General features: G+C 36.2%; 2 protein-coding genes across 2 annotated transcripts; both read right to left on the bottom strand.

The window, feature by feature from the left end:
• Positions 1–3,843: 3,843 nt before the first annotated feature.
• On the bottom strand, positions 3,844–5,700 carry LOC101733812 (type-1 angiotensin II receptor). Its single transcript, XM_018091673.2, has one exon. It carries the CDS (start codon positions 5,698–5,700, stop codon positions 4,666–4,668), a length of 1,035 nt encoding a protein of 344 aa, XP_017947162.2. The 3' UTR covers positions 3,844–4,665.
• A 2,792-nt stretch (positions 5,701–8,492) lies between these two features.
• lcp1 (lymphocyte cytosolic protein 1 (L-plastin)) lies at positions 8,493–26,667 on the bottom strand. The gene is given in 16 exon segments (NM_001015721.1): positions 8,493–9,400; positions 10,363–10,487; positions 10,938–11,061; positions 11,454–11,587; positions 12,292–12,406; positions 12,625–12,703; positions 13,158–13,353; positions 13,663–13,758; positions 15,374–15,516; positions 16,679–16,844; positions 17,204–17,285; positions 18,667–18,799; positions 19,649–19,778; positions 20,854–21,017; positions 22,437–22,526; positions 26,596–26,667. Coding segments are annotated over 15 exon segments (1,884 nt in total). The 5' UTR covers positions 22,504–22,526; positions 26,596–26,667; the 3' UTR covers positions 8,493–9,270.
• Positions 26,668–27,061: the final 394 nt, after the last annotated feature.

Genomic DNA, 27,061 nt, shown 5'->3' on the forward strand with positions numbered 1-27,061 from the left:
TCTTGTTACAAATACTCCACGTGCATAGCAACGGTGGTCGGATGTGCTGCATATAGAGCAAAGAACCATCTGCTCATCAAAAGAAAGTGCTGTTGTTGCCAGATAGGAAAGCCCTCACCTAGTTAAACATCCTTTAGATCCTACTCATATTTATTAATGCCCACATAAAGAGAAGAAATGTTCTGTGAAATGAATACATTTAAAGGAAAATAAATAGTGCACATCCGCTTTGCACAATACTAAACATTGCCTCTTTAAACTGAAAATATCACTGGCATCGGCCAAAGGATGGGTCCTGCTTAGAGACAACACATAGATGGGTCCTTCTTAGAAAACAGGGATTAAATGCAGGGTGCAAGCAACTCTCATAACTGTGTACCAGGTTTAATCTGGCAGTCCAAAGATGTTGGGCAAAGTTCTGTGGACAGCAGAAATTGGTGGGACAGTATCCATTACTGACTATGAAAAACATTTCATCCAAAGCAAGTACTCTGGCTGCATCAATTAAAATGTAAACATATTCAGAGAAGGGATGTTCTGCACCAATTATAAGCCACATACTTATATTACATTGTTTAAGAAAAAATAAAGTACAGACAACACTGCTAACACATTAAAGGGGAACTCCACCCAAAAACAGCTTAAGCTTTTTGAAAAGGAAGCATAATTTTAAGCAACTTTGCAAAATACATCAATAAAAAGTATGCAGCCTTTTTTTGATTTTTAATGTAATAATATGATTTGGAACAGTTACCTAAGTAAGCCTGGCCCCCTGTTATTTTGCTGATCGGGCTGACCATTTGGAGAAAAAAATGCTGACTAGTCGACTGTCTACCTTCAGCTGTGTATAACCTGTGGAGAAGTTACAATTTGTATCATCAATGTTTTATTCCCTCCTCCCCTGCCAGGATTACAAATGATGTAGAAAGAGAAGAACTGTTTTGCAGCTGGATTTCAGCATATAAAAATGGTGATTATGTATGGTATGTTAGGGGTTTCTGTGTTGTGTGGGGCGCTTTAACAAATTATGTTTAGGAAGCCACAGTTCCTCTTTAAATATATAAACTAAAACAAGTTTAACATTTTAAAAATATACTTAAAACTCAATGTATGAAGTAAAATTCTCCCTCCATTGCAGTGCATATCTCAATCGACTGTTTTTAAGTCTCCAAATTGATTTGTCTGCTACACAGAACACAGAAAGGTTACATTGCTCATCTTAAACAAATGTTTGAGAAAAATCAATCTTTGTTCTGTTTAACTCTAGGTCCTAGGGCAAACAAAATCCCCAACTCTCCTTACTAGTTAATTTGCTTGTAATTCTTACATTTTGGGTAATATAAGACTAAATGGAGATGTTTTATGTAGACAGAGACCCAAAGTTCAGGTCAGAAAAAATTTTTTTTAACAAGGAAGGTAATTCTAAGTAACTTTGAAACCCAATTATTGTACAGCGCTGCGGAATATGTTGGCGCTTTATAAATAAATGTTAATAATAATAATATAATATTAATCTAGAAAGCAATTCATTTATTATTATTATTATTATTATTATTATTATTTTAACTCAATTATTTTAGCACTGGTACTTATAAATAAGGAATTAGTTTGCAAGCACTAAGTCACTTTTTTGATTAAGGAAAACTGAATTGCAAACAGCATTTTATTGAGGACCTGAACCTTAAGATCACTGAGCACAAGTCACTTTCCTAAAACTGATACTTAATTTGCAGTTGAAAGTGGGGTGGATAGTGTGGGTATATAAATAGTGTAACCGTAAATAGTGTAACTCCAAACTAAAAGGGTTGTCTTTTTCTCTCTTTTCTTATTTCAATGACATTACACCCTTGAGAGTCACACAAATTATGGGGGATTTTTATACTGCACAAGAAGGGTTTCTTTTCTTTTTTCCTCTCTCCTATAATCAGCAATACTGGTGGGTGTTTCCCCAACAATCATGGAACCTCTTCTTATTCTGACCCTTTCTTGTTGATAAATAATGGGCACCGGTTTCAATCTAAGCAACAAATTGAATGCTCTCAATTACAAGACATTTTGTGATTTAGACTCCATATTTGAAATTCAGGCATCAAATGAGGTGATTAACAACTCCAATTGCAGAAAAATATTACATAAAATAGAATTTAGTAGTGTAAGTCTTGGTGGAACCTTCAGTTTTTTATGAAATACAATTTAAATAAATTAATACCAAGGTGATTAAGGATACAAATTTTCCCTACAGTTGAATGACAACTTAATGTACAGTTCTATCCTACTTCTTCAGTTTGGCTTTGGTTCTCCTTTAAAGTGATGAATAAAGGCCTATCTTTTTTACCAACTTATGCATTTTTGCAAGAAAGTTATCGTTAAAAAATATTATGGTTAAGATAATGAGTCAGCAATCTTGGATAACAAAAGTGCTTTAGAAGCACAAGCTCTTCAAGATTTAGGTTATTGTCCCTCGGAGAGATTTAAGGTGGCCATACAAGAGCAGATCCGCTCGCTTGGCGATGTCGCCTAGCGAGCGGATCTTCACCCGATATCCCCACTTACAGGTGGGCGATATCGGGGAGCATTTAGGTAAAAAAAAAATAATTCGATCAGATTATGTGGGCGGCAATGGGGCAGTCGGTTCGGGGACCGCATCAACGAGCGGTCCCCGATCCGACTGGATTTTCTAACCTGCCCGATTGATATCTGGCCAATTTCAGGCCAGATAACGGTCGGTCAGGCCCCTCAGTTCTGCCCCTACACGGGCCGATAAGCTGCCGAATCAGTCCAAGGGACAGATATCGGCAGCTACTATTGACCCGTGTATGGGGACCTTTAGTCTCCTGCCATAGCTCTCTGCTTCTGCTCATGACTAATCCCTCCAAAATGCCCTTCCACCAGCAGCAAAGGGATAAGCAGTAGAAAGGCCTACACATCGCTTCAGTTTTCCAAAGTTGCACAAAGTTTCCTCCTTCAAGCAACTTCATTTGACTTCGGAAAGCCAAAGCGATGCATAGGAAAGTTACTTTGGAGAGATTAGTAGCCCCGGTAACAAAGATCTATTGCGGACGACTAAATCTCTCTGTGGGACATTAACCTTAATTAGAGAAGGACAAACTGGAGACCTTTTGGAGTAAAGGTAAATGTTAACCAATGATGAACTTTTTAGAAAATTAAAGTAAGGTCCACCTTTACTCCACTCAATTTTTACCAATTTAGTTATCCAAAACATATTAAACCTGACATCTGACACAAAAAGTATGTAACAGTGGAAGAGGTTAAAGTAATTAAAGAAATGAAAACTTGCAGTGATGTACAAATAAAATAAATTGGATAAATGTTGTTATTTGGCCTAATACAATGTACTTAGAAGAAGCCAATAAACAGCTACAATCTAATTGTTATAAAATACATTTAGTGTATCCCACAGCTAATTTCAAAGAAATATATCATATGCTATTTAATAATACTCAGAATGATTTTTTTATTAAATAAAAGAAAAATACAGTATCTTAGAAATGATGATCCAAAAATTGCCACTTTCTTATTACTTCTCAAAATTCATAAGAATTTAATCAACCCCCTGGGAGGCCAATAATTCCAGGCAACATAAACTTAAAAATGTAAAACCTATGGTGGAAGCTCTAGACTCCTGTGCACATACTGGAGGGACATATTTTATATGTGTCTCAAATTGAAGATTTAACAGTTATTCAGGAGTCAGGACACCTTGTTGGTTACTTGAGTCGATTTATACCTCAATTAAAAATGAATTAGGGATGAAGGCTGTAAAAATACTTTTTATTGTAAAATATTGACAATACAGTTGAGAAGGTTGATTTATTTGTGTCAGTTGTTAAAATACATCTTATATTATAATTATTTTACCTTTAATGGCAAGTTCTGTTTACAAACCCAAGGAACAGCCATGGGTACAGCATGCTCTGTCTTACATTAATCAGTTCCTAGGCAAGGATCTCCAAAAGTTCCACAGATGTATCATAAAGTGGATTAGGTACATCGACGATATTTTAATAATCTAGGGAGGTACTTGATCAATGTTGTCCACATTTTTTTAAAGACTGAATTATAATGAGTTAAACATTAAACTCACCTCATATATCAGATAACTCTATTCCCTTCCTAGACCTTAAGATCAACAAGGATGATTAAGTGGTGGTTCTGCATGATATTAATCTAGGAAGCAATTCATTTATGTACTCTTTTTTTTAACTCATTTATTTTAGCGCTGCCACCCCAGGGGCCCCACACACCTCTCACAGGGACCCCCACATGTCCCCCACAGGGGCCCCGTCCATCTCCTGAGCGCGCATAAGTAGACTAGGGAAGGGCACCTGGAATCAGGTCTGGGCCGGTGGGGAGCCGGGGCCCACCACGATTTTTCCTGGTGTCCCACCGACCCAGTCCGACCATGGTTGCCCATGGTAGAAGAGATGAATAGCAGGCAACCAATCTCTCCATGGGGCATTAGCCTTATCAGAGCATAAGTCACATGGCCATGGGCACCTAGGAAACTAAGACAATAGATATCCCCCTGTCAACATTAAATATTAAAAAGTCTGTTTTTTTAAAAAATGTTTTTAGTGCAGGATTCTGCTGGAGCAGCACTTTTACCTGATGTGTTTGGAAAAAAACATGTTCTACATGTTTACATCACCTTGTTCTAGTAGTGCTGTAGCTTTGGGACAAGGCCTTTCTCAGTGCTATGGCTAGCTGGTTTCGGAATCTCTTGCTAGCAAAGAAGTAAAGAATTGGATTGACACAGCTGTTTGAGAAGGCAATACACACTGTAACTGGCATTACAGCATTGATAATCTCAGCAGCTTTGCAGTCCCTTATCCAGTGCATTCGAATTAAGACTTTCAGGAAACTAGCAATTTGAAATGGTAACCAGCACACTAGAAAGGCAAATACCATTGCCAAAACGACTTTTAGAACTTTGTCACTTCTTGATTTCTTAACCCTGTTCTTTCTTGATGCTAACATGTTTTTATATATCAGACAGTAACAGACTCCTTGGACAATAAATGGTATCACAAATCCAAATATGTTTTTCATCAAGTCAACAAAATTTGGCCAAAAAACACCATGTTTTGGGTATTTCATAGCACAGGTGATTATCTGGTGCTTTTTAGAATAGTAAGTCTGACGGAAATACATGGTTGGAAAGCTGGTAGCACAAGCTGAAATCCATACAATAAAAGTTGCTATTTTTGCTTTGGCCTGCGTTCGCCAGTTAAGTGATTTCATTGGATGGACAATACCAAAGTAGCGATCTATACTGAGGCATGTAAGGAGGAAAATACTGGAGTACATATTAACTGATGACATGGTGGCACAGAATTTGCACATAAAGGAGCCAAACGTCCATTGATATTTTGCCGCCATAGACACTGCCCAGAGTGGCAATGTGGCAACAAACGATAAGTCTGCAATAGCTAAGTTCACAATATAAATATTTGCAATGGATTTAGACTGAAGAAGACAAGTCAGTCCAATGACTATGATCATATTGCCAAGAATCCCAACTATGAAGATTATTATGTAAAATATTGGAACGAGTACATAAAGGAATTCAAAATCTTCTGGCATTGATAAGCAGTGGTTTCTGGGAGATTTTGCAAAAGGTGTAAGGCTGGTTGTATTCCTTATATATCCAATGGATACATTCATAGCTTCAAAATCCATGGTCTGTGTGAACCTGAAAGGTAAAGTTGAAATTGCATTATTGTCGTATTGTATATGAGTATAAATTGGAACAATGAGACTAAAGGGAAGTGCTGCTATAGATGGTGCTTTCATATAAAACTAAATGCATAGTCATGGTATATGCTGACTTAATAAAATAAAATAAATCACCTGGGGACATTTTTATTAGTTTTAAAGTTGTTTGTAACTGCAATTGCCATTTTCTTCACTTATTCCAGTTATCTGGCTCTTACTCTAAAATCAGTGTAGCAATGTTCTACTCCAGGTCTGTAAGCTACATTGTTTCAGTAGTCAGAGCAAGGAGTGAATTGAATATAAACAGCCAGACAGATACATTTACTAATAAGTTTAACGCTACTGACAATTTTTGTAACGTTTCTCAATGTTACATTTTCTGTTACTATGCAAACAAAAAAAAGGTTTTCTGCACTTTTGATTTTTCATTCTTATTATTGTCTGGATATGAAATTACATTCCGTAAGACCAGATATAAATCAGATACAGGTATGGGATCCATTATCCAGACAAAATAATAATAATAAAATAATTCAAAATTGTAAAACTTATATCTTTTTTCTTTGTAATAATAAAACAGAACCTTGTACTTGATCCAAACTAAGATATAATTAATCTCTTTTAGGTTTAATTATTGTTTATATGATTTTTTTTATCAGACTAAAAGAATGGACCTCCATATTACGGAAAAACCCCTTATCCAAAAAACACCAGGTCCCAAGCAATCTGGATACCGGCTCCCATACCTGTATATAAGTGCATTATTATGTGGCCTGATGATAATTTGCCATACTTATTACATATATTATACAAATAAATAAGTATATCACACTCATTTCATACACATGAAGTGATAAAGTGATTAAAACTATTATAGGAACTAATTTAATGTTTGGAAAAACAGAAATGTTTGATTCTTACCTGGCTCCTCTGTGACTGATGCCTATTTCTTGCCTAACAAACAAGTGAGACTGTGTATATTCCTCCCATCGATCAGCCACATCCCATCTGGACTGCAGTAATTACTTAAGAGACAAATGTATTTGCTTTACTCTGTGAATACCACCCACTGTTTCATAGCTAATAAAAGGCATGTTTACCCGTGGTTTTGTGTCTTTTTTATGTTTAAAGAGATAAATGAAAATTGCTAGTGTAGCTTTAACTTTATCTCCTGCATGGAAAAATACAGGTAGCAAGTGTAACGCTTTGAATGATATAATCAACACACACCCTTTGATATTTTACTTTTTCTGGGAAATGTAATGGTAGAAACATTTTATGCTTGTTACTGTAGGCAACAATAATCTCCTTGAGTATCAATATACAATTTACAATTGTTTTATAAGTATAGAGCTGTGGCCGCCCAGCAGCTGAGGCTCACTGTACATGCCACCAATGTGGGCTAGAGATTCCATAAGAGTCCATAAACATAGAAGGCATTACTTATGCCACACACTGAGAGCAGGAGTATATTGTACCAGGGCCCTGGTGGGTGCAAAAAACAATATCTGATATGCTCCAAACACAGCTTATATATTTTTATTTTAATAATGTATTTTGATGCTTGTCTTTAATTTCATGAGGGTAGCATTTACAAAAATAATCTATTATGCACACCTGCAGAGAGGCAGGTACATCAGAAATCAGTACTAAACCAGTTGTTCATACAAAAATATAGTAACCTCTGTCGATCAAAATTAGACTAAACTGACTGCTCTCATTAATTAACCATACACATTGGACCAAATTGACTAAATTGTAAAACTGGCAGCAAATTAGCAAGGTTCAATGTTGATACATGTGCGGTTATGCATTTCTGTAGGAATAACAAATGCTAGTTATACATTAAATATAGGGTGTGGGGATTTTTTTGGATAACAAGCTGTGTAACTCTAGGCAGTGTCAGTCAGTGGCTACTAAAGCAAACACAATGCTGTTTTGCATTAAAAAATGGCATTAACTTGAGGTATAAAAACATAATTTTGCCTCTTTATATCCCTGATAAAGCCTTGCCTTCAGTTTGCAGTGCTGTTTTGGGCCCCAGTCCTTAAGAAGGATATTATGAGAAAAACAATCAAGGTTGGGGCTGTTTTCTCTGGAGAAAATGCAATTGCAAGGAGACATGATTACTCTTTACAAGTACATTACAGGGCATTATGGACAGTTGGGGATCTGTTTTCCAGTCAAAAGAACCAGATAAAGAAAACACCCTTTAGACTTAAGAGACTGAACTTTCATTTGAAGCAGCACACATGATTCTTTTATGGCAAGGGCAGTGAGGTTCTGGAATAACCTGCTTGGTGATGTTGTGATGGCTGATTCTATTCTGCATATGTTCTAGGCTCTTTTGGGGGTTGAAAGATTTTTGTCTTTTTTCAACCTACTGTAAGTCAACTAAGTAATTATGAAGCTATATAATAGATAATTACCCAGCTACTTGAAAAGATAAACACCAATCAGATAAATGTTATGGGGAATCATAATGCAAAGTAATTAATAATGCAAAGACAATTTTTACTAAGTCCATTAAGCCATAGCTACAATAAGGACTATTTACTGGTTACCTATTTGGAAGCAACAACTATGCTATAGGTAACTAGACCTGCTGAAAACAATTAAAACATTTTAACAATTTACAAGACAATAATAGCTTTACTAGTTGTACGTAATGGCACAAAATATTATTTTGCTTCAATGTGTCAAAGAGAATAGCAACAGGAAGGCAAAAAAAAAAAAATCACACTGGCACTCTAATGTTTCAGAACTTGATGAGAAATTTATTTTTGTATTTTTCCTGATTAAATGAAGAAACTGAAAGTCTATGCAACTTAATATCATCCTTCATTAGTAATAGAGCCCATTAAAAGATACTAAAATATTGTGTATACTCTGATGCCCACAAGCTTGTAAACTACATTATGCAAATGCATTTTGTTTTTTTAATAACACAAATAGTTTAGCCTTTGATACAAAATGCTCTACTTTTCACTTTTTTACTATTTAGTGAAAATGGAAAAATACATTTATTTTTCTTCCGATTTTTCCCCATTAAAAGACAGTAACATCTGAAGGCTTAGTTTATTGTGTGCATATAATTACTTTTAGCTCAAATGTAACAGCTGGGGCTCCTTTATTGGCTCAGATGCATTATTATAACCATTCAATGTATGTACGAGTTCCATAGGTGCTCTTGCCATAGTAATCTAGCATACAGAATGTCTTTATTGAGTTTTGCCCAAAACCAAAAACAAAACAAAGATAAACACTACTTAAAAATAGCTTTTAGGCAGAGCTAAGCAACTTCTAGCTATCAAATTCTTACACAAGTAATAACTGGAATAGAACATTTATGCAAACTTTCAATAAGGCATAACATTGTTGGTAACACAGGATATCCTTGGTTCGGTTTAATATGCAACCTGGCTTTATTCCAGTTATGGAATACTGAATAGCAAATTTTGGAATTAAAAAAAACACATTCTTTACAATGTGAGTGCACAGAAAGGTTTGTAGGAGTCACGATTTTCCAGCTTTTTAAACTTTTAGTCCACGTCCCATAAGGCAAGCAAAGACTGTCATGACCATCTTCGGTTTCACTTCCACCAGATCGTCCGGAAGGGCGTAAACCCTGGCCCCTACTTTCCTTGCCATGGAAATAGCATATCTGTGTGGTGAGGAAAAAGATCATTGCACTTAGTATTGTATTACAACTCTATTCATTAGGTGGCATGTTTTTTTATGATCAGTAAAATTTACAGCTAGATTCCATATTATCTTTATTGTTTTATTATGTAAACATCCTGCTGTCATATCCAAGGTTCTTAAACAGCCCAGCATGTGTCACCCTATGTATACATTTATTTGGTTTCATTTCAGTAAATATAAGGATCAGGCCCAGAGACAGAGAGAGAGAAAAGGCAAAATAAATATAGAATTCAAGATGGAGGGCTGCAGGTTGGTCATTTTTACTGGCTGGTTATTTTTACCACCAGGAGCCCCTCTTCTAAGGGCCCAGGAAAAATGTGCTTTCGATGCTACCAAAAAATTTCTGAGAACCTGAAACCACTGGCAATTGTTTCCCATTATGGTTTATAACAATTTAGCAAACTATGGAGAACAAGAGATAATATCACAACGATATAATGGGGTTATTCTTATTGTCTTCCAGTGCTTGTTCACATTTACCCTGGGACAGGGCCAGAACTAGGGGTAGGCAGAAGAGGTAGCTGCTTAAGGGCGCAACGATTGGGGGGCACCAGGCAGGGGCCTCTCTTGCCTACCTCTAGTCTGTGCTCCATTTTCATTGCCCCCGCTGCTTGTCATTACGTGGTGTGGGCAATGAACTATCGCTTTGCATCACACCCCCACTCCTGTGAACTACGCATGCGCGCCAAAACACACGGGGAGGGGGCGCGGAGGCTGACCGGGTTGCCTAGGGCACCCGGCTGGCTCGGCCCGCCCCTGCCCTGGGAAGAAGATGTCAGGAGTTCCAGGCATCTTGATCTTTCCTGTTATTAAGGTCACATGGTGTACCAAGTATACTAAGGTGCTTGTGATCTTTCTTTAATGCAAACATGGTTCTAGAAAGCCCCCTAAGGAATTACTGTATATACACGTAGCACATACTTAGCGTTGTTGAGTTTCTCGGTCTCATCTAGGTCTTCTGTTTTCAAAAGATCATAGTTGATGCAACCCGGCTGAATTGCATCGATGAGGTCTAGAACAGGCATACTTGTGCTGATTTTAGGATCCTTTAAAAAGAATAGTACTGTAACTATGACAAGCTGGGATTGTGGAGAACTATATAATGGTACAGATTTACTAAAATATAGTATCTAAAGCCATGTGTATATTAACATTTCATTTTATTTGTTTATTGATATTTATTCTTTCATCCATCCATTGTAATTCCCTCCTGAGTGGCAGCTTGAAAACATGTTTACACACGTGAAACACAAAAACTACCGTAGCTATTAATAGAATGCTATAATAATGCTATATGCCTTCCTATAATTTATAATCCATAAAAACTCTTGCCATAGTAATCTAGCATACATAGCAACTATCACTTCAGTAAATTAAACCTAAAATCAGAAGATTTTTAAAACTCCTTTACAAAACAAATATTGTATGCTGCACAGTTTTTTTTTGATGGATTGAACCAATATCTTACGTATGCTTTCGTCTAGTGGATGTTTTACCTTGAAACTGGATATGGAGGAGCATTTTTCAGCCTCTTTCAGTGTTTCATTCACCCATGTGAGAATTGTTTCATCATTAACCTTTTGCCCTCCTCCAATATCTTCAAGAATATTCAGTGTATACCTAAAAAGATAACAAATTCAGCATTGCAGGTTCATCAAGAAATCCTTTCCTTAATGTCAGTTTGCCCATTTGTTATCTGCTGACAAAGGCCCTAGTATGGGGCTGAAACTTCAACTAAGTAAACCTTTGAATTTAACCCCTTCCAATTTCTTTAAGACCTGTGACTGTGATACTACCTGTTTTGAGATACACACACATATATATATATATATAGAAAGAGTGCCGCACACACGGGGACTTGATACAAAAGAAAAAGTGTTTTTATTGAAAAAATTCCAATGTTTCGAGCACAACCAGTGCTCTTCCTCAGCTTGAAATGTATATACTATGAATTACTGAAATCCTTTTTTTTTTTCTTGTGTTCCTTATAATTGTCACATACAGATCATTACCTTCTCATCAACTGCCAGAGTAAGGCCAATGTTAGGGTATGATTTCCTTCCTTCAGATCTTGCCCAGCAATGCCAACCAGTGAGAATTTTGCCTTGTTCTTTCCCAAATCAACAGCATAATTGCAGTTCTCAATCTGTGCAAAATAAGTGCAATTATTATCAGTAACTATTATTCTTTATTATTTTACATTTCATTTTATTATGTACTTTTTTATTTAAATTATTGATTTATTGCAGATATACAGTAGGCAGATTCATGCTCAGCCTGTGTTCATTTACAACAACTTGGGGGGTAAGTAGCCTATCATTGACTATGTTTAAGCAGGTTCAAGTATTAAAAAACAACCAATCATAAGATGAGCTAAAATACATTGTTTCACTATGGGCTTAAGAAACTTTTAGGCAAAATTGTTATTATACTTTAGGTATGTGCAGTAGTTTGATAATTATTTTGGAGGAAATACATCATTATAATAACTTTTAAGTGCAGATTCTCAAGTGAAAGGCTGCCCAGAGTCCTAGTAATATCTGGGGCAGGTCACTTGTAGACAGGGCAGGTGTTTAGCATGACCCTGAAGTATTACTAACATTCTTGAAATGTCCAGTTTGTAATATCTAAATAGGTATCCTACTGTGCAAAATATGTGAGAATGAAATGACACAGGTCCAGTTATTCATTATATGTCATGGAAAGCTAGCTAGGCCTTTAGTCACTAATATTAAAATCTATATGCAGAATGACCTCAGTAATAAACTATGTGAAAAGCGATTTGGGTTTAGCCTATGAATACCGGTATTTTGGCTGTCATAAAGGCATGAAATCAACAAAATATGGTACCTTTTTCATGTTTTCTCCCAGTTTAGAGTAGGGTGGTTTGTTGACTCTGTTCCAGTCCACTGGAACCTTAATCTTTTCATACAACTGGAATATGACAAGGGCATCTGACAGGTCACTAAATAAAAAACAGCACAGGTTTAGATTGGATGCTACAAAAAGAAGATCAAATACATTTACAAATAAAGAAAGATTTAGAAGTAATGTTAGCCCATACACTAGTAAGAATTAGTCTGGAGACAACAGGGCTAAGCGTTATCAAAAGCAAAATGTTAAATTATAACTTCTATTCCCAAATACACAAATATCCCCAACTTTTTATTACTGACTGCTTACCTATACAAGTGATTTACTCGTGGATTAACTCCCAAAGAATTCATCCAGTTTCGGAAAGTCCTTTCTTCTCTTGTTTCACCTTGTTTTCAGCAAAATTAGAAAATATTGTGAAAAAATTCACATCCACATTCCACCCAACATTCCAGATTCAAAAACAGCAATATTTTAGACCATGTTTCCTCATTCCATGTTAGTTACCTCCACCACAATTTGGATTCACCCAACCCTACCCACTTTCTGCCAGGCTTTGCACATTTTGGATCAAGCATTCAGGATTGTGAATGAGCCCCTTAAAATGTTTGTACCTATGTCTATACGCCAATAAATAAGAAGGCTGCATTATTTTTTCCCCCAGAATAGTTATCAGTGCTGTTTTTCGTTTTGACTACAAAATGCTGCTATTCAAGAATATTCCAGACACTGAGACGATTGGAAGGTTTGTATCAGGACACCCATACAATACAAATAAAGCTGCACTATTGCAACTTTTTTTTTTATCAAATGTTCCAGCAGCAATTTCCCTTTTTTTATACCTTCAATAGAGCTCCAATCAATGTCTTGGTTTTCTGGTTTATGTAGGGCAGGATATTTGTTAAAAAGGTTAGCAATAAAGGCCAAATTTAGCTTTGGATTTCCGCGCACAACATCCGTGGCTGTAACAAACTGGCGGCAACCTAGTTTCTCAGTTTGCAGTAACATGCATTCTGCCCGCTTCAAGTCTTCTTTTTCCTACAGAAAAATTGGTAAAAAAAGTAACATAGATGACTTGTTTTCATATATAAGTGCAGAGTTTATTGCAGTTCAAAGTAGGGAACCCATAGGGATTCCTAGGCGTTCAATTAATTTACAATTTATCAAGATTCCATGGCAGTCTTGAACATTTTTAAGAAACCGACACATTTATCACCTGTGTCAAGTTGTCAGAATTAGTTTCACCACACCAACGTTATATTATACCCTCCAATACCATTGCATTGCCATTTTGTATTATTAATTACTACTATGAGTAAAGTACACCTAGACGAGTTTAACTCTTACCCTTAATCCAGTCATGTCGATGTCAATAGCAGGAATGCCTTCTTCATCCCCCTTTGGAGCTACTTGGTTAAGCAAATGGTAATATGCTTTAGAGTCCTGCAATGAAAGGAAAAAAAATATATGATTAATATTCCTAATCGTGATATACCCCTGTGGCCCCAGCTCATTCAATAAAGTGAAGTATCTCTGCTGTGCTTTATTATTGTTTTTTCATTAAAGGTGTTGTTCACCTTTAAGTTAACTTAAGTTAAACTTATAGAATGGCTAAATCCAAGCAATTTTCCAATTGGCCTTCATTTTTTCTTTATAGTTTTTTAAGTATCTGCCTTCTTCTTTTGACTCTTTCCAGCTTTTAAATGGGGGTCACTGACCTAGACATCAAGGAAAAATTCTCCATAAGACTACAATTTTATTGTTATTGCTACTTTGTATTACTCATATTCATATTTCAGTCTCTGAATCAAATCAATGACTGGTTGCTAGGGAAATTTGGACCCTAGCAACCAGATAACTGCTGAAATTCCAAAACTAGAGAGCTGCTGAACAAAAAGCCAAGTTATTTGAAGAACAGTGTCTTATATCAAAAACTTTTCATTATTTTCAAATGACGTTTCCCTTTTGAACTCTGAAGCTATTAAAGTTCATTTTCCATTTCATGCCCTGAGCTCATTCAGCTGGCACCCCAGCATCACCAAAACCAGAATTCTCTGTAAGGGCTCAGTTAGTTCAATAGAAGGTTGCTATGTCTTTGAAAATACATTTTCAATTATCCTTGGATGTGAATTTACAAAGCACATACAGTATGGGGCTGATTTACTAACCCACGAATTCGAATCCGAATTGGAAAAATTCCGATTGGAAAACGAACATTTTGCGACTTTTTCGTATTTTTTGCGATTTTTTCGGCGCCTTTACGACTTTTCGGAAATTATTGCGACTTTTTCGTTACCAATACGATTTGCGCGAAAAAACGCGAGTTTTTCGTAGCCATTCCGAAAGTTGCGATTTTTTCGTAGCGTTAAAACTTGCGCGAAAAGTTGCGCTTTTTTCGTAGCGTTAAAACTTAAAAGGCGCGACGTTTTGCGCAAGTTTTAACACTACGAAAAAATCGCAACTTTTTGCGCAAGTTTTAACGCTACGAAGAAATCGCAACTTTCGGAATGGCAACGAAAAACTCGCGTTTTTCCGCAAAAATCGTATTGTTAACGAAAAAGACGCGATAATTTTCCGAAAAAATCGCGAAATACCGATCATTACGAAAAAAACGCAATCGGACGCATTCGGCGCGTTCGTGAGTAAGTAAATGGGCCCCTATATGTCCCATTAAGATTTTTGTAGTGTGTAACCAGTTTTAACACTTTTTATAAATGCAATGTAGCAGTTACACACATCTTATATCACATTTCTTAATTTCTGCTCTTTTTTTATTTATGTATTTATGAGTTTTTTATTTTTGTATTTATTTTCTAGTTAAATAATCAAGACAGCCTTGTTTTGACTGTGTAACCAGGTATGAATAGCCCTATATTATGTAATATAAATAAGAGTATAAGATTCACTGACAGTTACATTGTATATTGAAGCCCAAGGTATTAACTACTTAGGACATGCAATGGAGAGCACATGACTTGAAGTGATACAGCTACAAGAGCCATGAGAAACCTTCCCTATTGTGCCCACTTATATGCTTTAAGCATATTCTCAGGCCCACCTTGATGTCTGAGCTGAAGTTGTTGATTTTGTTACAGCCTGCATTCTCCAGATGGTAGTTGGCCCATCGCAACAGCAGTTCTTCTGGGGAAAGCTTCATTAGGTCCTCCAGGCTCTCTCCATCCTTCAGGAGGGCAATTAAAGCTGCATATGGCAGAATATATCAAATAAGTATAGAGTACAGAGTAAAGTAAGAGTAAATTCTGACACTGACAGTCCTGGTATGGAGAAGATGAGTAGCAAATATCCCACTTTCTGCCTTAATTTAGGTGGCTTATCACTAAATAGCATTTAAAGGGATACAATAATAAAAAATAACTTTCTGGGGCTTAATAAAAAGGATAATGTTTATTTAAAGGAAGGAAAGGCTAAATCACAGGGTGGTACCAAATGTTGGCACCCCCAGTGATTGTAGTCATTTGCTTGAAACCCATGGCAAGCACTCCTGTTAGGAGAAAACTGCACTGGTCTCAACTTCAACCAACAGATAAATGGTATCATAATAAGTTAAGAATCGAACCAAACTGGCATATACATATCAGTAAATATTGGCCTTTTACATCTTTTACCATGAGCCACCATTTTATGATGGGCTGTGTGCTCCCTCAGAGATCAGCTGACAGGAAATAAAGCAGCTCTAACTGTAACAGGAAGTAGTGTGGGAGCAAAAGATAGAACTTTTTTCATTTATTGGCTGATGTCCTTGCATCACAGGGGCAGCCCTTAATACTTTTAAATTTTTAAAGTAAATGTTTTTATATGAAATAGTGTTTTACATATGGGCTGTTTTTTGTAATATATTTTCATTGTAATATATGTTCAGGGGGTATACTTTTCCTTTAATGAGAGAAAAAAGTTTTACTTATACAATGTATTTTAAAAGTTTTATTTGCTCTCCCTATTCATATAGCAGATCTGGTATGGCTGCGATTCAAGCTATGTTTAGAAAACGGTGTCCTATAACACTGGTCCATGATCCATTCTAAAACCTGTTGTTTACATTGGTGCAGAATTTTGAGCCATTAGCAGCCCTTTTAAAATTATATCATTTTAGGAAATGATAACCACCATACTATGCCGTGTACATATTTATTTGTGCATACTACCAGAAGCGATCACAGAAATAAGTATATTATATTTAAAGTTTCCCTTCAGCTTCATGCATTGGCTAGCAACATGTTTTTCCACAATAAAATGTGGCCATTTAGAATATAAGCTGCTGGCACTCTGTAAATGTTTTGCCAGCACTGTAGATTCTGTGTGACTGGCAGTCAAATGGTTAAAATGAATAGCTGAAGGATTTCACCTTCATTCCTGCTGAGCTCAATGTCAGCGAACAATCCGATCTTGATGACTTGCCACAGGAGTCCCAGCACCAGGTGAGGCTTCCCTTCCTTCAGGTCCTCAGCCCCAATGTTGACTACATGGCACCCAATGGCAGAGGCTGAATTCAGAGCTAAATTCAGATTTTCCTGAACACAAAAATAAACAACATCACAGTTTTGTGAAACAGCTAAAATAATTGTATAGTTAAGTAATCATAATAGGATTTATGGTTTATACTTTCTTTTTATGTGAGCATTACGTGCTTTTCCTAACAGAATCTATACAGTAGGTGAAGTTCCCTCTAACATGAACAGACCAGCATGAAATTGCACAGAGATTACCCAAAATGTAACCAATTACCCTCTATGGAAAAACTGCCACAATTATTTCAGCTGCCTGGAACCTCTGAGTGACATTTGCAGTTAACTCAAACTTAGTGCTTGTTAGTAAGTTGGTGACCAAGGCACCAGGGTTTCTCACAAACTCTTTTAATCTGGATCTGTACCTGGATAGTGAAAGGTGTTAACTTCTTTTTGTTGATAGCTCTTTCATCAATGGTCTCTGCTACAGAAAGGTTTATCATTTTGCTGTAAATGAAGAATAAAAGTATATATACTGTATGCAATTTTAGAAGCAAATGCCAATTATATCTATACCAAATTATATATACAGTTTGCCTATACAGACGTCAGCATATTTTAAAAATGTATGTGTAGTTTTCAAAACAAGTCATGGTATTTAATGGTATACTTTCAAAAAGTTTTGTTTGGCCGACATTTTCCTATCTATTGATTTAATTGTAGCCAAAAAACAGGATATGGGTTCCTATAAATAGGCCTCATATGTTTATATTTTGTCAGTTTCCCTTCAGTGGCATAACTACTCTGCACCGGGCCCCCCAGCAAAAAAACTCTTCAGAGGGGCCCAGAGTCAGTTTCCATATATGAACTAGCCATGGAACTTGTCAGGAGAAAGAAAGATGCTTGATCTGATGTTCTTCTGGTAAGGAAAACCATTAGAAACTTCAGATATCTTTTCTCTTTCATCTTTCCTTACCAGAAGAACATCTTTCTTCTGTCAAGTTCTTTGATTACATCACAGTCATAAACTAACCAGCAGGTGGCGATGTTGTAACAAAACAAATTCATATTAAAGTGGACCTGTCACCCAGTTATAAAAAGCTGCATAATAAAAGTCCTTTTTAAATTAAACATGAAACCCAAAATCATTTTTTTATTAACACATCCATACCCATTATAAAAGCATTTAAAAATCCCAGCTGTCAATTAAATATTGCTGGCCCCACCTCGATGCCTAAGCATAGAGGCGGGGCAGACAGTTACTTTCACTTTAAATGCAGAACTTCTTAGATGTTGCTGCACTGCTCACATTCCCCCTCCCTCCTCACCATCTAATTTTGTTACCAGTGCATGGACATAAGCATCAGGTCCCCCCATACTGGCACAGAAACAAGATTTTGGCAAGATACTAAGCTTAATAACAGTGTCCACAAAATGGCAGCTGTCTTCTTGCTGCAATTGTGAATTCCAAGGCTGAAGAAAATAAGATTAAAATAATTTATTTAGTGTTAGTGAAGTTTATTTTACTTGATAAACACAATAGAAAACAATTTGTAATTATTTCTTAGGGTGACAGGTCCCCTTTAACAGTACATCTTTCTCTTAATATCTTTAAATCTTAAAAAAAAAATAATGAATAAATTGCAGAAGTGCTTAGAATAGCTTTCTAATTAATTGTATATTCACTTATTTTAAAGGATTACTTATCCTTTAAGGATTCTGAAAAGTTAAGATTTGATCAAATCCCAGTCTGAAAAAAACTCTGATAGTAACAGGCAAACCCAAATTCACCTATGAAACTTTATGCTGTCACAGCTACTGTAGATCGGATCCTGCTTGGCATGTTTGTGGCATAGAAGCTATGGGAATGCTTGGAATTGTAACTTACCAAAGTACAATGCCATCGCCCACAGCTTTAAACAAATCATCGGTGTCTGGATTCATAGGAATAACATGTTTGCAGTCCTGATCTTTCTCCAAGGCTTTGTTGACCCAGTTTACAAAGGCATAGTTTTCCTCCTCTGCAAACAGATCATAGTATAACTTATGAGTTTTATTGGTGTGCGATACCTAAACTTCAGGATGTAATTCTGACACGTAAAAATATCATGGGGTATATTGATACAGCTGTGTTAAAGTTTTATGCCTAAAATGGTTTGTATCTTGGTGTACAATAAATGGCATAATTATTAACGTTTGTTTTAGCCCTTAAGATTGCCATGCATTCACAGAAATAATCCATTGTGAAGCCCTAATCACAGTATTTATATCTAATATTAGAAATCTAGAATATATACTGTAGTATTATAATTAGATATAGATATGTCAGACTGACACCCATTTTATTGTCTAGGGCTGCATCTAATGAGGATCAATGAGCCCTTATGTGTAGTAACTCTGTATTATATTCAGCTGGAAGACAGAGGACCCTATTTACACTCTCAAAATCAGCTGTACGTCTAGGTCCACCTGCATAATGCCTAGAATGGCTTGTGAACAATATACTGTAGATACAAGTTCAGCACTCAAGTTGCTGCATAGCTTGTAACTAGTGGATGCAATTTTTTAGGCCAATTTGCAGATTCTTTGTTAGCTTGAGAAAGGACCAGGAGGTCCGAAACGTTGCTGTGTCTGTGCCATATGTAAAATAAAGGCGGTTTTATAAAAATGAAAATGGGAGTGCTGTTATTCCGATATATTGAAGTCTGAAGGTATGTGGAGGTGAATATGATGCTGCGTGCACCCCTCTGATAAACTTCTTACAAGTGTGCTGGAAACCCATTGTACTTTGCCCAATTTGCAGTGGCCAAATTGCTCAGGAATTCTTTAGCTCAAAGTATTGCAGCCAGCGAAATTCAGTACTACCTTACCCGAGTAAGAATGTTGAGTGCCAGCACTTGACTGTTCCGAGGTACCACCAATGGCACAAATTCCTTCTTTCTTGTTTATAGCCTTTCTAAATGTCTTGGCAACATCAGAACTTTTAAGGTTATGAAAAACCTAAACATAACAAAATAACATAATGGTTTTTGACTGTAAATGTACCAAAATAACTAGACTACTTAAGTCTTCTTCACTCAGTCTCAAGAGACTAGGCAGTAGATGGTGAGTGATGTGCAGGATAGGACAGGGTGCCATGATTTTTTAATAAGAAATTAAATGTGCTTATTGTAGGACACTTTTGTAGCATCAATATTATCTGAATTAGGAAGGACACTGCAAAAAGTGGTGCTCACAGTTCAGAATTCCTGTTTACATTTTGTAGCTCCTACTAAATATAAACGCCGCTGTGTATGGCCAAAACATATAAGGGGTCATTTACAAAGTGCAGGTAAGGATGAAAAGTTCTAAACTGTTTAACTTTCCATAGAGAAGAATAACAAAAATTGGTGTCATCCTTTTAAACGAAGACATTTGTTTAGTACAGGTATGGGATTCCTTATCCGGAAACCCGTTATCCAGAAAGTTCAGAATTACGTAAAGTCTATGTCCCATAGACTTCATTATAAGCAAATAATTTTAATGTTCTAAAATGATTTCCTTTTTCTCTGTAATAATAAAACAGAACCTTGTACTTGATCCCAACTAAGATATAATTAATCCTTATTGGGGGCAAAACAATCCTATTGGGTTTGTTCTATATTTAAAATATTTTTAGCAGACTTAAGTTATGGAGATCCAAATTGTGGAAAGATCCCTTATCTGGAAAACCCCAGGTCCCGACCATTCTGGATACCAGGTCCCGACCATTCTGGATACCAGGTCCCATACCTGTACACATTTCTAAGTTTAAAGCTAAAGCTTACGTATAATCGTACGTAACATAGTTTTTGGCCCATGTGTGGGCTCCATATTATAATATAATTATATATATATATAATTTTTGTAGCATGGCGATTGGGTTTATCCTACAATTTCAGTCTGAATGTTAGTTTTAGATTGTTGCATTTAAACTTATGAACAATATCCAAACGTACATTGAAAGAAGACTAAAATCTGAACGTGTATGGCCACCTTAAGACGAATTAAAGTTACCCTTATACAGACAGTATACTTAAAGTCTTTGTCAACTTACTGTGGTAAATTCATCGAAACTAATCTTCCCGTCCTTGTTTGAATCACCTGTTTCCATAAAGTCCTGGATGATTTCCCGCAGTCTATAGCCAGGGAGAGGCAAATTAGCAGCTTTAAACAAGTCATTCAGTTCATTGAGGCTTATGAAACCATTTCCATCAGCATCTGAAAAATATGATGTTAGTTAATGTAAGGAAAGAGCCTAAAGAGTTGTAATGTCTGCTGCCCTGCTGGTAATCACAATGATACATGTACATACAAAAAGCAGAACATACCCAATGGATATATAAGCAAAAGGCAGAAATTGTAGAAATATATTTATTATTATTTTCATTATTTCTATAGCATTGACACATTTTGGCAGTGCTTTAGTGTATTCATCATTCACTGCCTCAGGGGAGCTTACAATCTAAGGCCCTTATTACATTCACACACACTATGGTCAATTTAGTCAGAAGCCTGTTAGTGCAACTCACTTCTGGAGACTACTAACTCTTATGACACCAGCAACCACTGTTTTATGGTAGCACTTGGAGAAGACACGTACAGTATATGCCCTGCACTCATGGGTGTAACCCTTCTTTTGCTTTATAACTGTACTACTCCAATGTGCTTGCTGATGTGATATATTTGCTATTTGCTGTTATTGCTACTGTTGTGTTGCCAAAACAATGAAACATGTTACATTAAAAAAAAAATATATATATATATATAGTTATACATTCTCTATATATTCCTATAAAGATCTTTCTGTAAAAGTGATGGATTTATCATAATTATCATCAGCATCATCATTATTAATACATTTTTAATATATTAATTTGTATATAAGATCATATGCAATTTACAAGGACACTAGAGGCAAGTGGTCTCTAACCTATTGGACCCTCACCAAGAGATACTGACATCAGAAATGAAACCTTTTTTTACATCTATTATAACACTGTCTTTGCATGCTACTTATATTTTTGCCATAAAAGTATTTGCCTGATACTTTTACATTACCTATCTGATCCCCCATGTCCCTCTATGAGAGGGGTGCCATATTTGTGCAGCAGTAGGCCGTTAGCATTAGAAGCTATAACTAACAGGCTGAGAAGGGACGGTCAGGTTGGCAAACAGGTTTAGGAACTTCAAGTAACAATTACTTACAAAAGCAGCCCTATCAGTAAAACATGATTAACATAACTTAAAGGTTTACCTTGCAACAGGGTGCAACTTGGCAAACACATGGCACTTTGCACTTGTTTTTTTTTTGCCCAGAGTAGTAAATGACCTGTAATACATGATGTCTGCTTCCTCAGTACCTTATACTGGAAGCTAGCACATCTGTCATGCAATATACACTGTGACTCTAATGGGAATGCATGCCTTAGGTAGTATTTAATAAGACAGAGAAGAGAAATTAATGTCAGCATGATAGGGCTAGGTAAACATTTAGCATGTTTTCAGTAAAAATTAAAGACAAGGTTTTAATACAGAAAGAACTAATATTTTATTGGATTTAATGTCGGTGTTAAGTTACAGAAAACAGCAGAAAAAGGGGATAATTATTGCTTGATAATTATAAACCAATATACGTACCAATTTTATGGAAGGCTTCCCTTAGCTCTTCCATCTCTTCTTCAGTGACTTGTCTGGGTGCTGCCATCTTGTGTTATTAGTCAATCCAACCTGTCAGCAATGAGGCATATTATTTAATGTTTCCAGCAATTACTAAGTGCATCTCTGTCACATTCTATCATACGAATAGGTAAAGGCTGCCATTACAAAAGATCAATATATTTATCAATATATTTATATCTGATTATAATGCCATCAGTTAATATAACAATAAGAACAAGGGATATATATGCAGGGTTCTATGTTCTACTGCCTGCTGTGGATAAGTTGTTCCATGTCTGTCTCATGGTTTGAGGAAGTTCAGATTTACATTTCACAACATACTGTTTCAGTGTGAGAAGATTTTACTTCACTTATTTCTCTTTATTTCCTAACAAAACTTTGCTTGTTCTGACTTATTTTTCTAAATTAGTGAGGCTTAATTTTATGTGAATGAATTTATATTTATATCAGTGAGGGCTGCATGTAGTCTATCCACAGTAGGAGCCTTCTGCCTCGTATTAGACACCCATAATTGGTACTCAGTGACATCATAGTAGGTAGGTAGGTCTCTAACTTATTCAGGAGCCACCCACATTTATTCTTAAAGTGATACTGACACGAAAAAACTACTTTTTAAAATATGAATCTACATAAAAAGTTACCTATATGTCATGTTGATCATTTTCCACTGATAGGGCTGGTTTTGTGAGTAATTGTTACTTAAAGTTCCTAAACCTGACTGTTTTGCCAACCTGACTGTCCCTTCTCAGCCTGTCAGTTACAGCTTCTAGTGCTAACGGACCACTGCTGCACAAATATGGCAGCCCCCTTACAGAGGAACATGGGGGATCAGATAAGTAATGTAAAAGCCTCAGGAAATACGTTTATGGTAAAATTATAAAGCTCATGCAAAGACAATGTTATGACAGATGTAAAAAAGATTAATTTCTGGTGTCAGTATCACTTTAAAAGGAAAGACAGCAAGCCTGTTACTTTTGTTGATAAAAAGTTATATTCCAGTTATTGTTGTTCCCTATTAACGATAAAATACCAGCCAGATACCTTATGCTTAGGGGCAAATCCAAGCATTCTTAACCAGGGAGGTGTAGTTTAAATAGGACTGACAGGTTGATTGGCACACCAAATGTAACAAGCCATTCTCAGGATTGAAAAGATAAAATTATAGCAGTAGTATTGCAGCTAGGTTTGGTTCTGAAACCCTTGTATCCTGTTATAGGAACTTCTTGCATTTCCTCTTGGCTACTTCTGCTTTCTTTGACTCACTACTTTGTCTAAAACTCACTTCCGTTTTGGACACTATGTAAGTGTTTACAAAACGCGCTTACTATGTAACTCTGCTCAACCATCCTCAGCTGCATTTTGTATTTCATGTTTAACTAAAGAAACATGACTAAATTCATTTTATATAGAATTTTGTAGCTTGAAGTTATCCTGTATAAGACACCAATGTTTAAGCTGCATCATAATACAGAATCTGGTGCTGTTCTATTGCAGCCCTACAGAAAGGAAAACATTGGCTAAAGCTAGTCAGAACAGAGCAGAACTGCAACTCCAGCCTGTTTTTGATACATTTTCTTTGAAATATACCTCAGTTCAGCAAAGGGGACCACTGCATGTAAACAGAACACCACGTTTGGGGAAGCATAGGTAATCAAAGATTACTATTTTATTTTGTACAATACATGGATTGAGGTTGCCCTTCAATTCTTATATGTAGTGTGCCTTAGCAATACAGTAAAAACAACTATCAAGTTTTACCCCTCTCAGGATTTCCTCTCTAGAATCTCTGTGCCATATTAAGATTTCATTATAAATGACCTGCTCCAAAAAAATCCCATAAGCTAAACCATAGCACCAAATTCATCTTTGTAAACCAGACACTAATATACAGAATATATAATTGTTCCTTTTTTATCCATTTCATTCGGCTAATCTCTTTCTCTTTTGCTCCTCCTTGACCCAACCATTACTGTCTCAACAATTATGCGCCTTATTCCTCCAACCCTTTCACTTAATGAGTCATTTGACCACCACACTGCCAGCTTTGCAATATTCCCATACAGCTGTGTGAGTAATAGTGCAAAGTGCAAAAGATAGGCACAGAGCAGGACCAAAACTAGGGGTAGACAGAAGAGGCAGGCGCCTGGGGCACAATGGTGTGAAGTTGAGGTGCTAGACATATTACACTTCCAACAAAAAGTGAAAAAGCCTTTATTGAAAAATCATCTCACAAAGCCTTTTGTGCGTTTCATCTGACATCATCATCAATCATGTGGAAAAAAATTGTCCTAATGTCTGTTTTGGGCTATAACACAACTAAAGAACTAAAGAAAGACATGTGAATAACTGCTATATTGTGTGTGTATATATATATATATTTATATATATATGTATTTATTTATAAAAACTCCTTGTTCTCTCAGTTAAACCTCAGAAAGGCTACTTCCTGTGCCATTCAGTTGGCCAGCCCATGGGATGAATAACATGATTTCAATTGGCTACACATATAGACACAAGCTCCTTTCATTCCTGGATACACAATTGGCAGATAAAGATCAAATTGCACAAAATGTATACTTTTACTAGGCTATGGAGGATTGAGATATTCACTTTCCCCTACCCTAATGCCAGTGAACTTAATGTTATATAGGTATTCATTTGCATATCTAATGGGCATGTTACTCTGATGCATTATCTACAAGTCCCTGTCTGCTAGTCTGTTAGAAAAATAAAATATAAATGCATGCATAAGGTATTTCTAATAACTTCTTATTTTTGAAATTCCTGCTGCGCCTAAATTCCAAAAAAGTCTTCAATGAAAAAAAATAGAAAAGGCATCCAGTACACCTATCCACCAATAGCCTCTAGATGGGTAAGGGATCATGCTTCAGAAGACTGTAAGAGGCCACATAAAGAGAGGGTGCTGGCTAAGCACAGTTGAATGGTAAGTAAAAAATTACTTTTGTCCATAATGAGCCTCTTTCAGATACAAATGAAGATTGGAACATACAGAGAGATTGATTTAGTTCACTATTTATCAGTTAACTATTAGCACACTTATTTCTAAATGGTTTTGCTATGTAACACAAGAAAAACTCTTCTAAGTTTAAGACTTATCCAGTTTGCAACCCTTGAGCTACTTAGGCTAAGTGAAAAGTGTAATTTTTTCCTGTCATCACTTGGCCCCACCCAACTACAACTTTGTTATAGCTTGCTTTGCCTCTTCTACATCTTTTCTATACACAACTAACCACTGGAGCTGTTATACATTCCCTAGATAAGTACTTTTCCTGGATACATAACATTCCATTCCATGGAAAAAACTACAAAGCTTGTCAACAAGCAATATTTTTGTTTGCATGAGAGGACCCCCATTAGTAAGTAGAGGGATGATATGAATTGGCAGAGAGGCAGATGAAAGAGGAGAAGAAAAAGAAAGACCAGAGTGAGTGATAGAGACCTAAAGGGTGAGGGTGGCAGGAGTAAGATTAAACAAGAGAGAATGAGGAGATGTATACAAGTGAGCAGTAAGTGAGCCTTTTAAATGTGGCATGCAGACATTGTGCTTATAACTAAATAACAATATAAGGAGCTAAACAAAGTGATGTACAGTATAAATGTATATAAAATAAGTAGCATACAAAATAAGTAATAACGGTTCGATGCACAAGTCCACCCAGCCCTTCATATTATATTTATGGCAGCTAGCTTATAGATTTCATCCCATGGGGTATTGGGACTGTAAATTATTTGAAAAACATGCTGATTTTTTCTAGTAACCTATGAGAAAAGCAATGGAATGGTTTTATCTTCTAGTCAAGTTGAATTCAGTCCATGAAACCATTTGCTATAAAATACTCTCTGTAATATGTTAACAGATATCTTGCCTTCAGATTTATGCTCACAGTGCTGGTGCACTGACTGACCACAGACTTCCTGTGCAGTTGCTGAAACCCAGCAAATATGGCATGAAGGGAGCAGTACGGTGCCTGAATCTACATGGCTTCTACTATGTATCAGCCTGTCCTTTAAAAATGCCAATAAGATGGCACCCACATGCATAGCTTATTTAAGTCACAATACAATAAAATACAAAGGTTATCTCATTTTGACTTACCTTTTCTATGCTGTTGTAAGTGGCAAGGCAAAGCCAGAGGTATATTGGCGCCGCACTTCTGTGTTCTGAAACCCTTGTTCAGCTTTAACTTGTGGTTAGAAGAAGGAAGTGACAAATGGGACATATCTGAAAAACGGTTATGTCTTTATAAGGAAATGTTAGATGTTATTTTAACCCTTCCATTTTTCTAACACCACCTGATTAGTCAAATAGATGTTCACACCATTACCACTTCCTAAGCATATCTGCTGTGGAGGTCTTTTGCAACTTCATATGCAAGGCTATTTATAAAAGAAAATAAGTGACTCAATAATTAAGTGCAATTGCTCTTTGGTAGTTTCTTCATTTTTTTAACAGTGTCCTAACACTACTTCTAAGACTGGAAACTACTATTGGCAATGATATTAAAGGTTTTATGAGGGTCAGCATGTTGTATTTTTGCCCTGATTCATTTGAGTATAACAAT

This window comes from Xenopus tropicalis, chromosome 2 (assembly GCF_000004195.4).
Source record: "Xenopus tropicalis strain Nigerian chromosome 2, UCB_Xtro_10.0, whole genome shotgun sequence".
In the NCBI taxonomy this organism is placed as follows: domain Eukaryota; kingdom Metazoa; phylum Chordata; class Amphibia; order Anura; family Pipidae; genus Xenopus; species Xenopus tropicalis.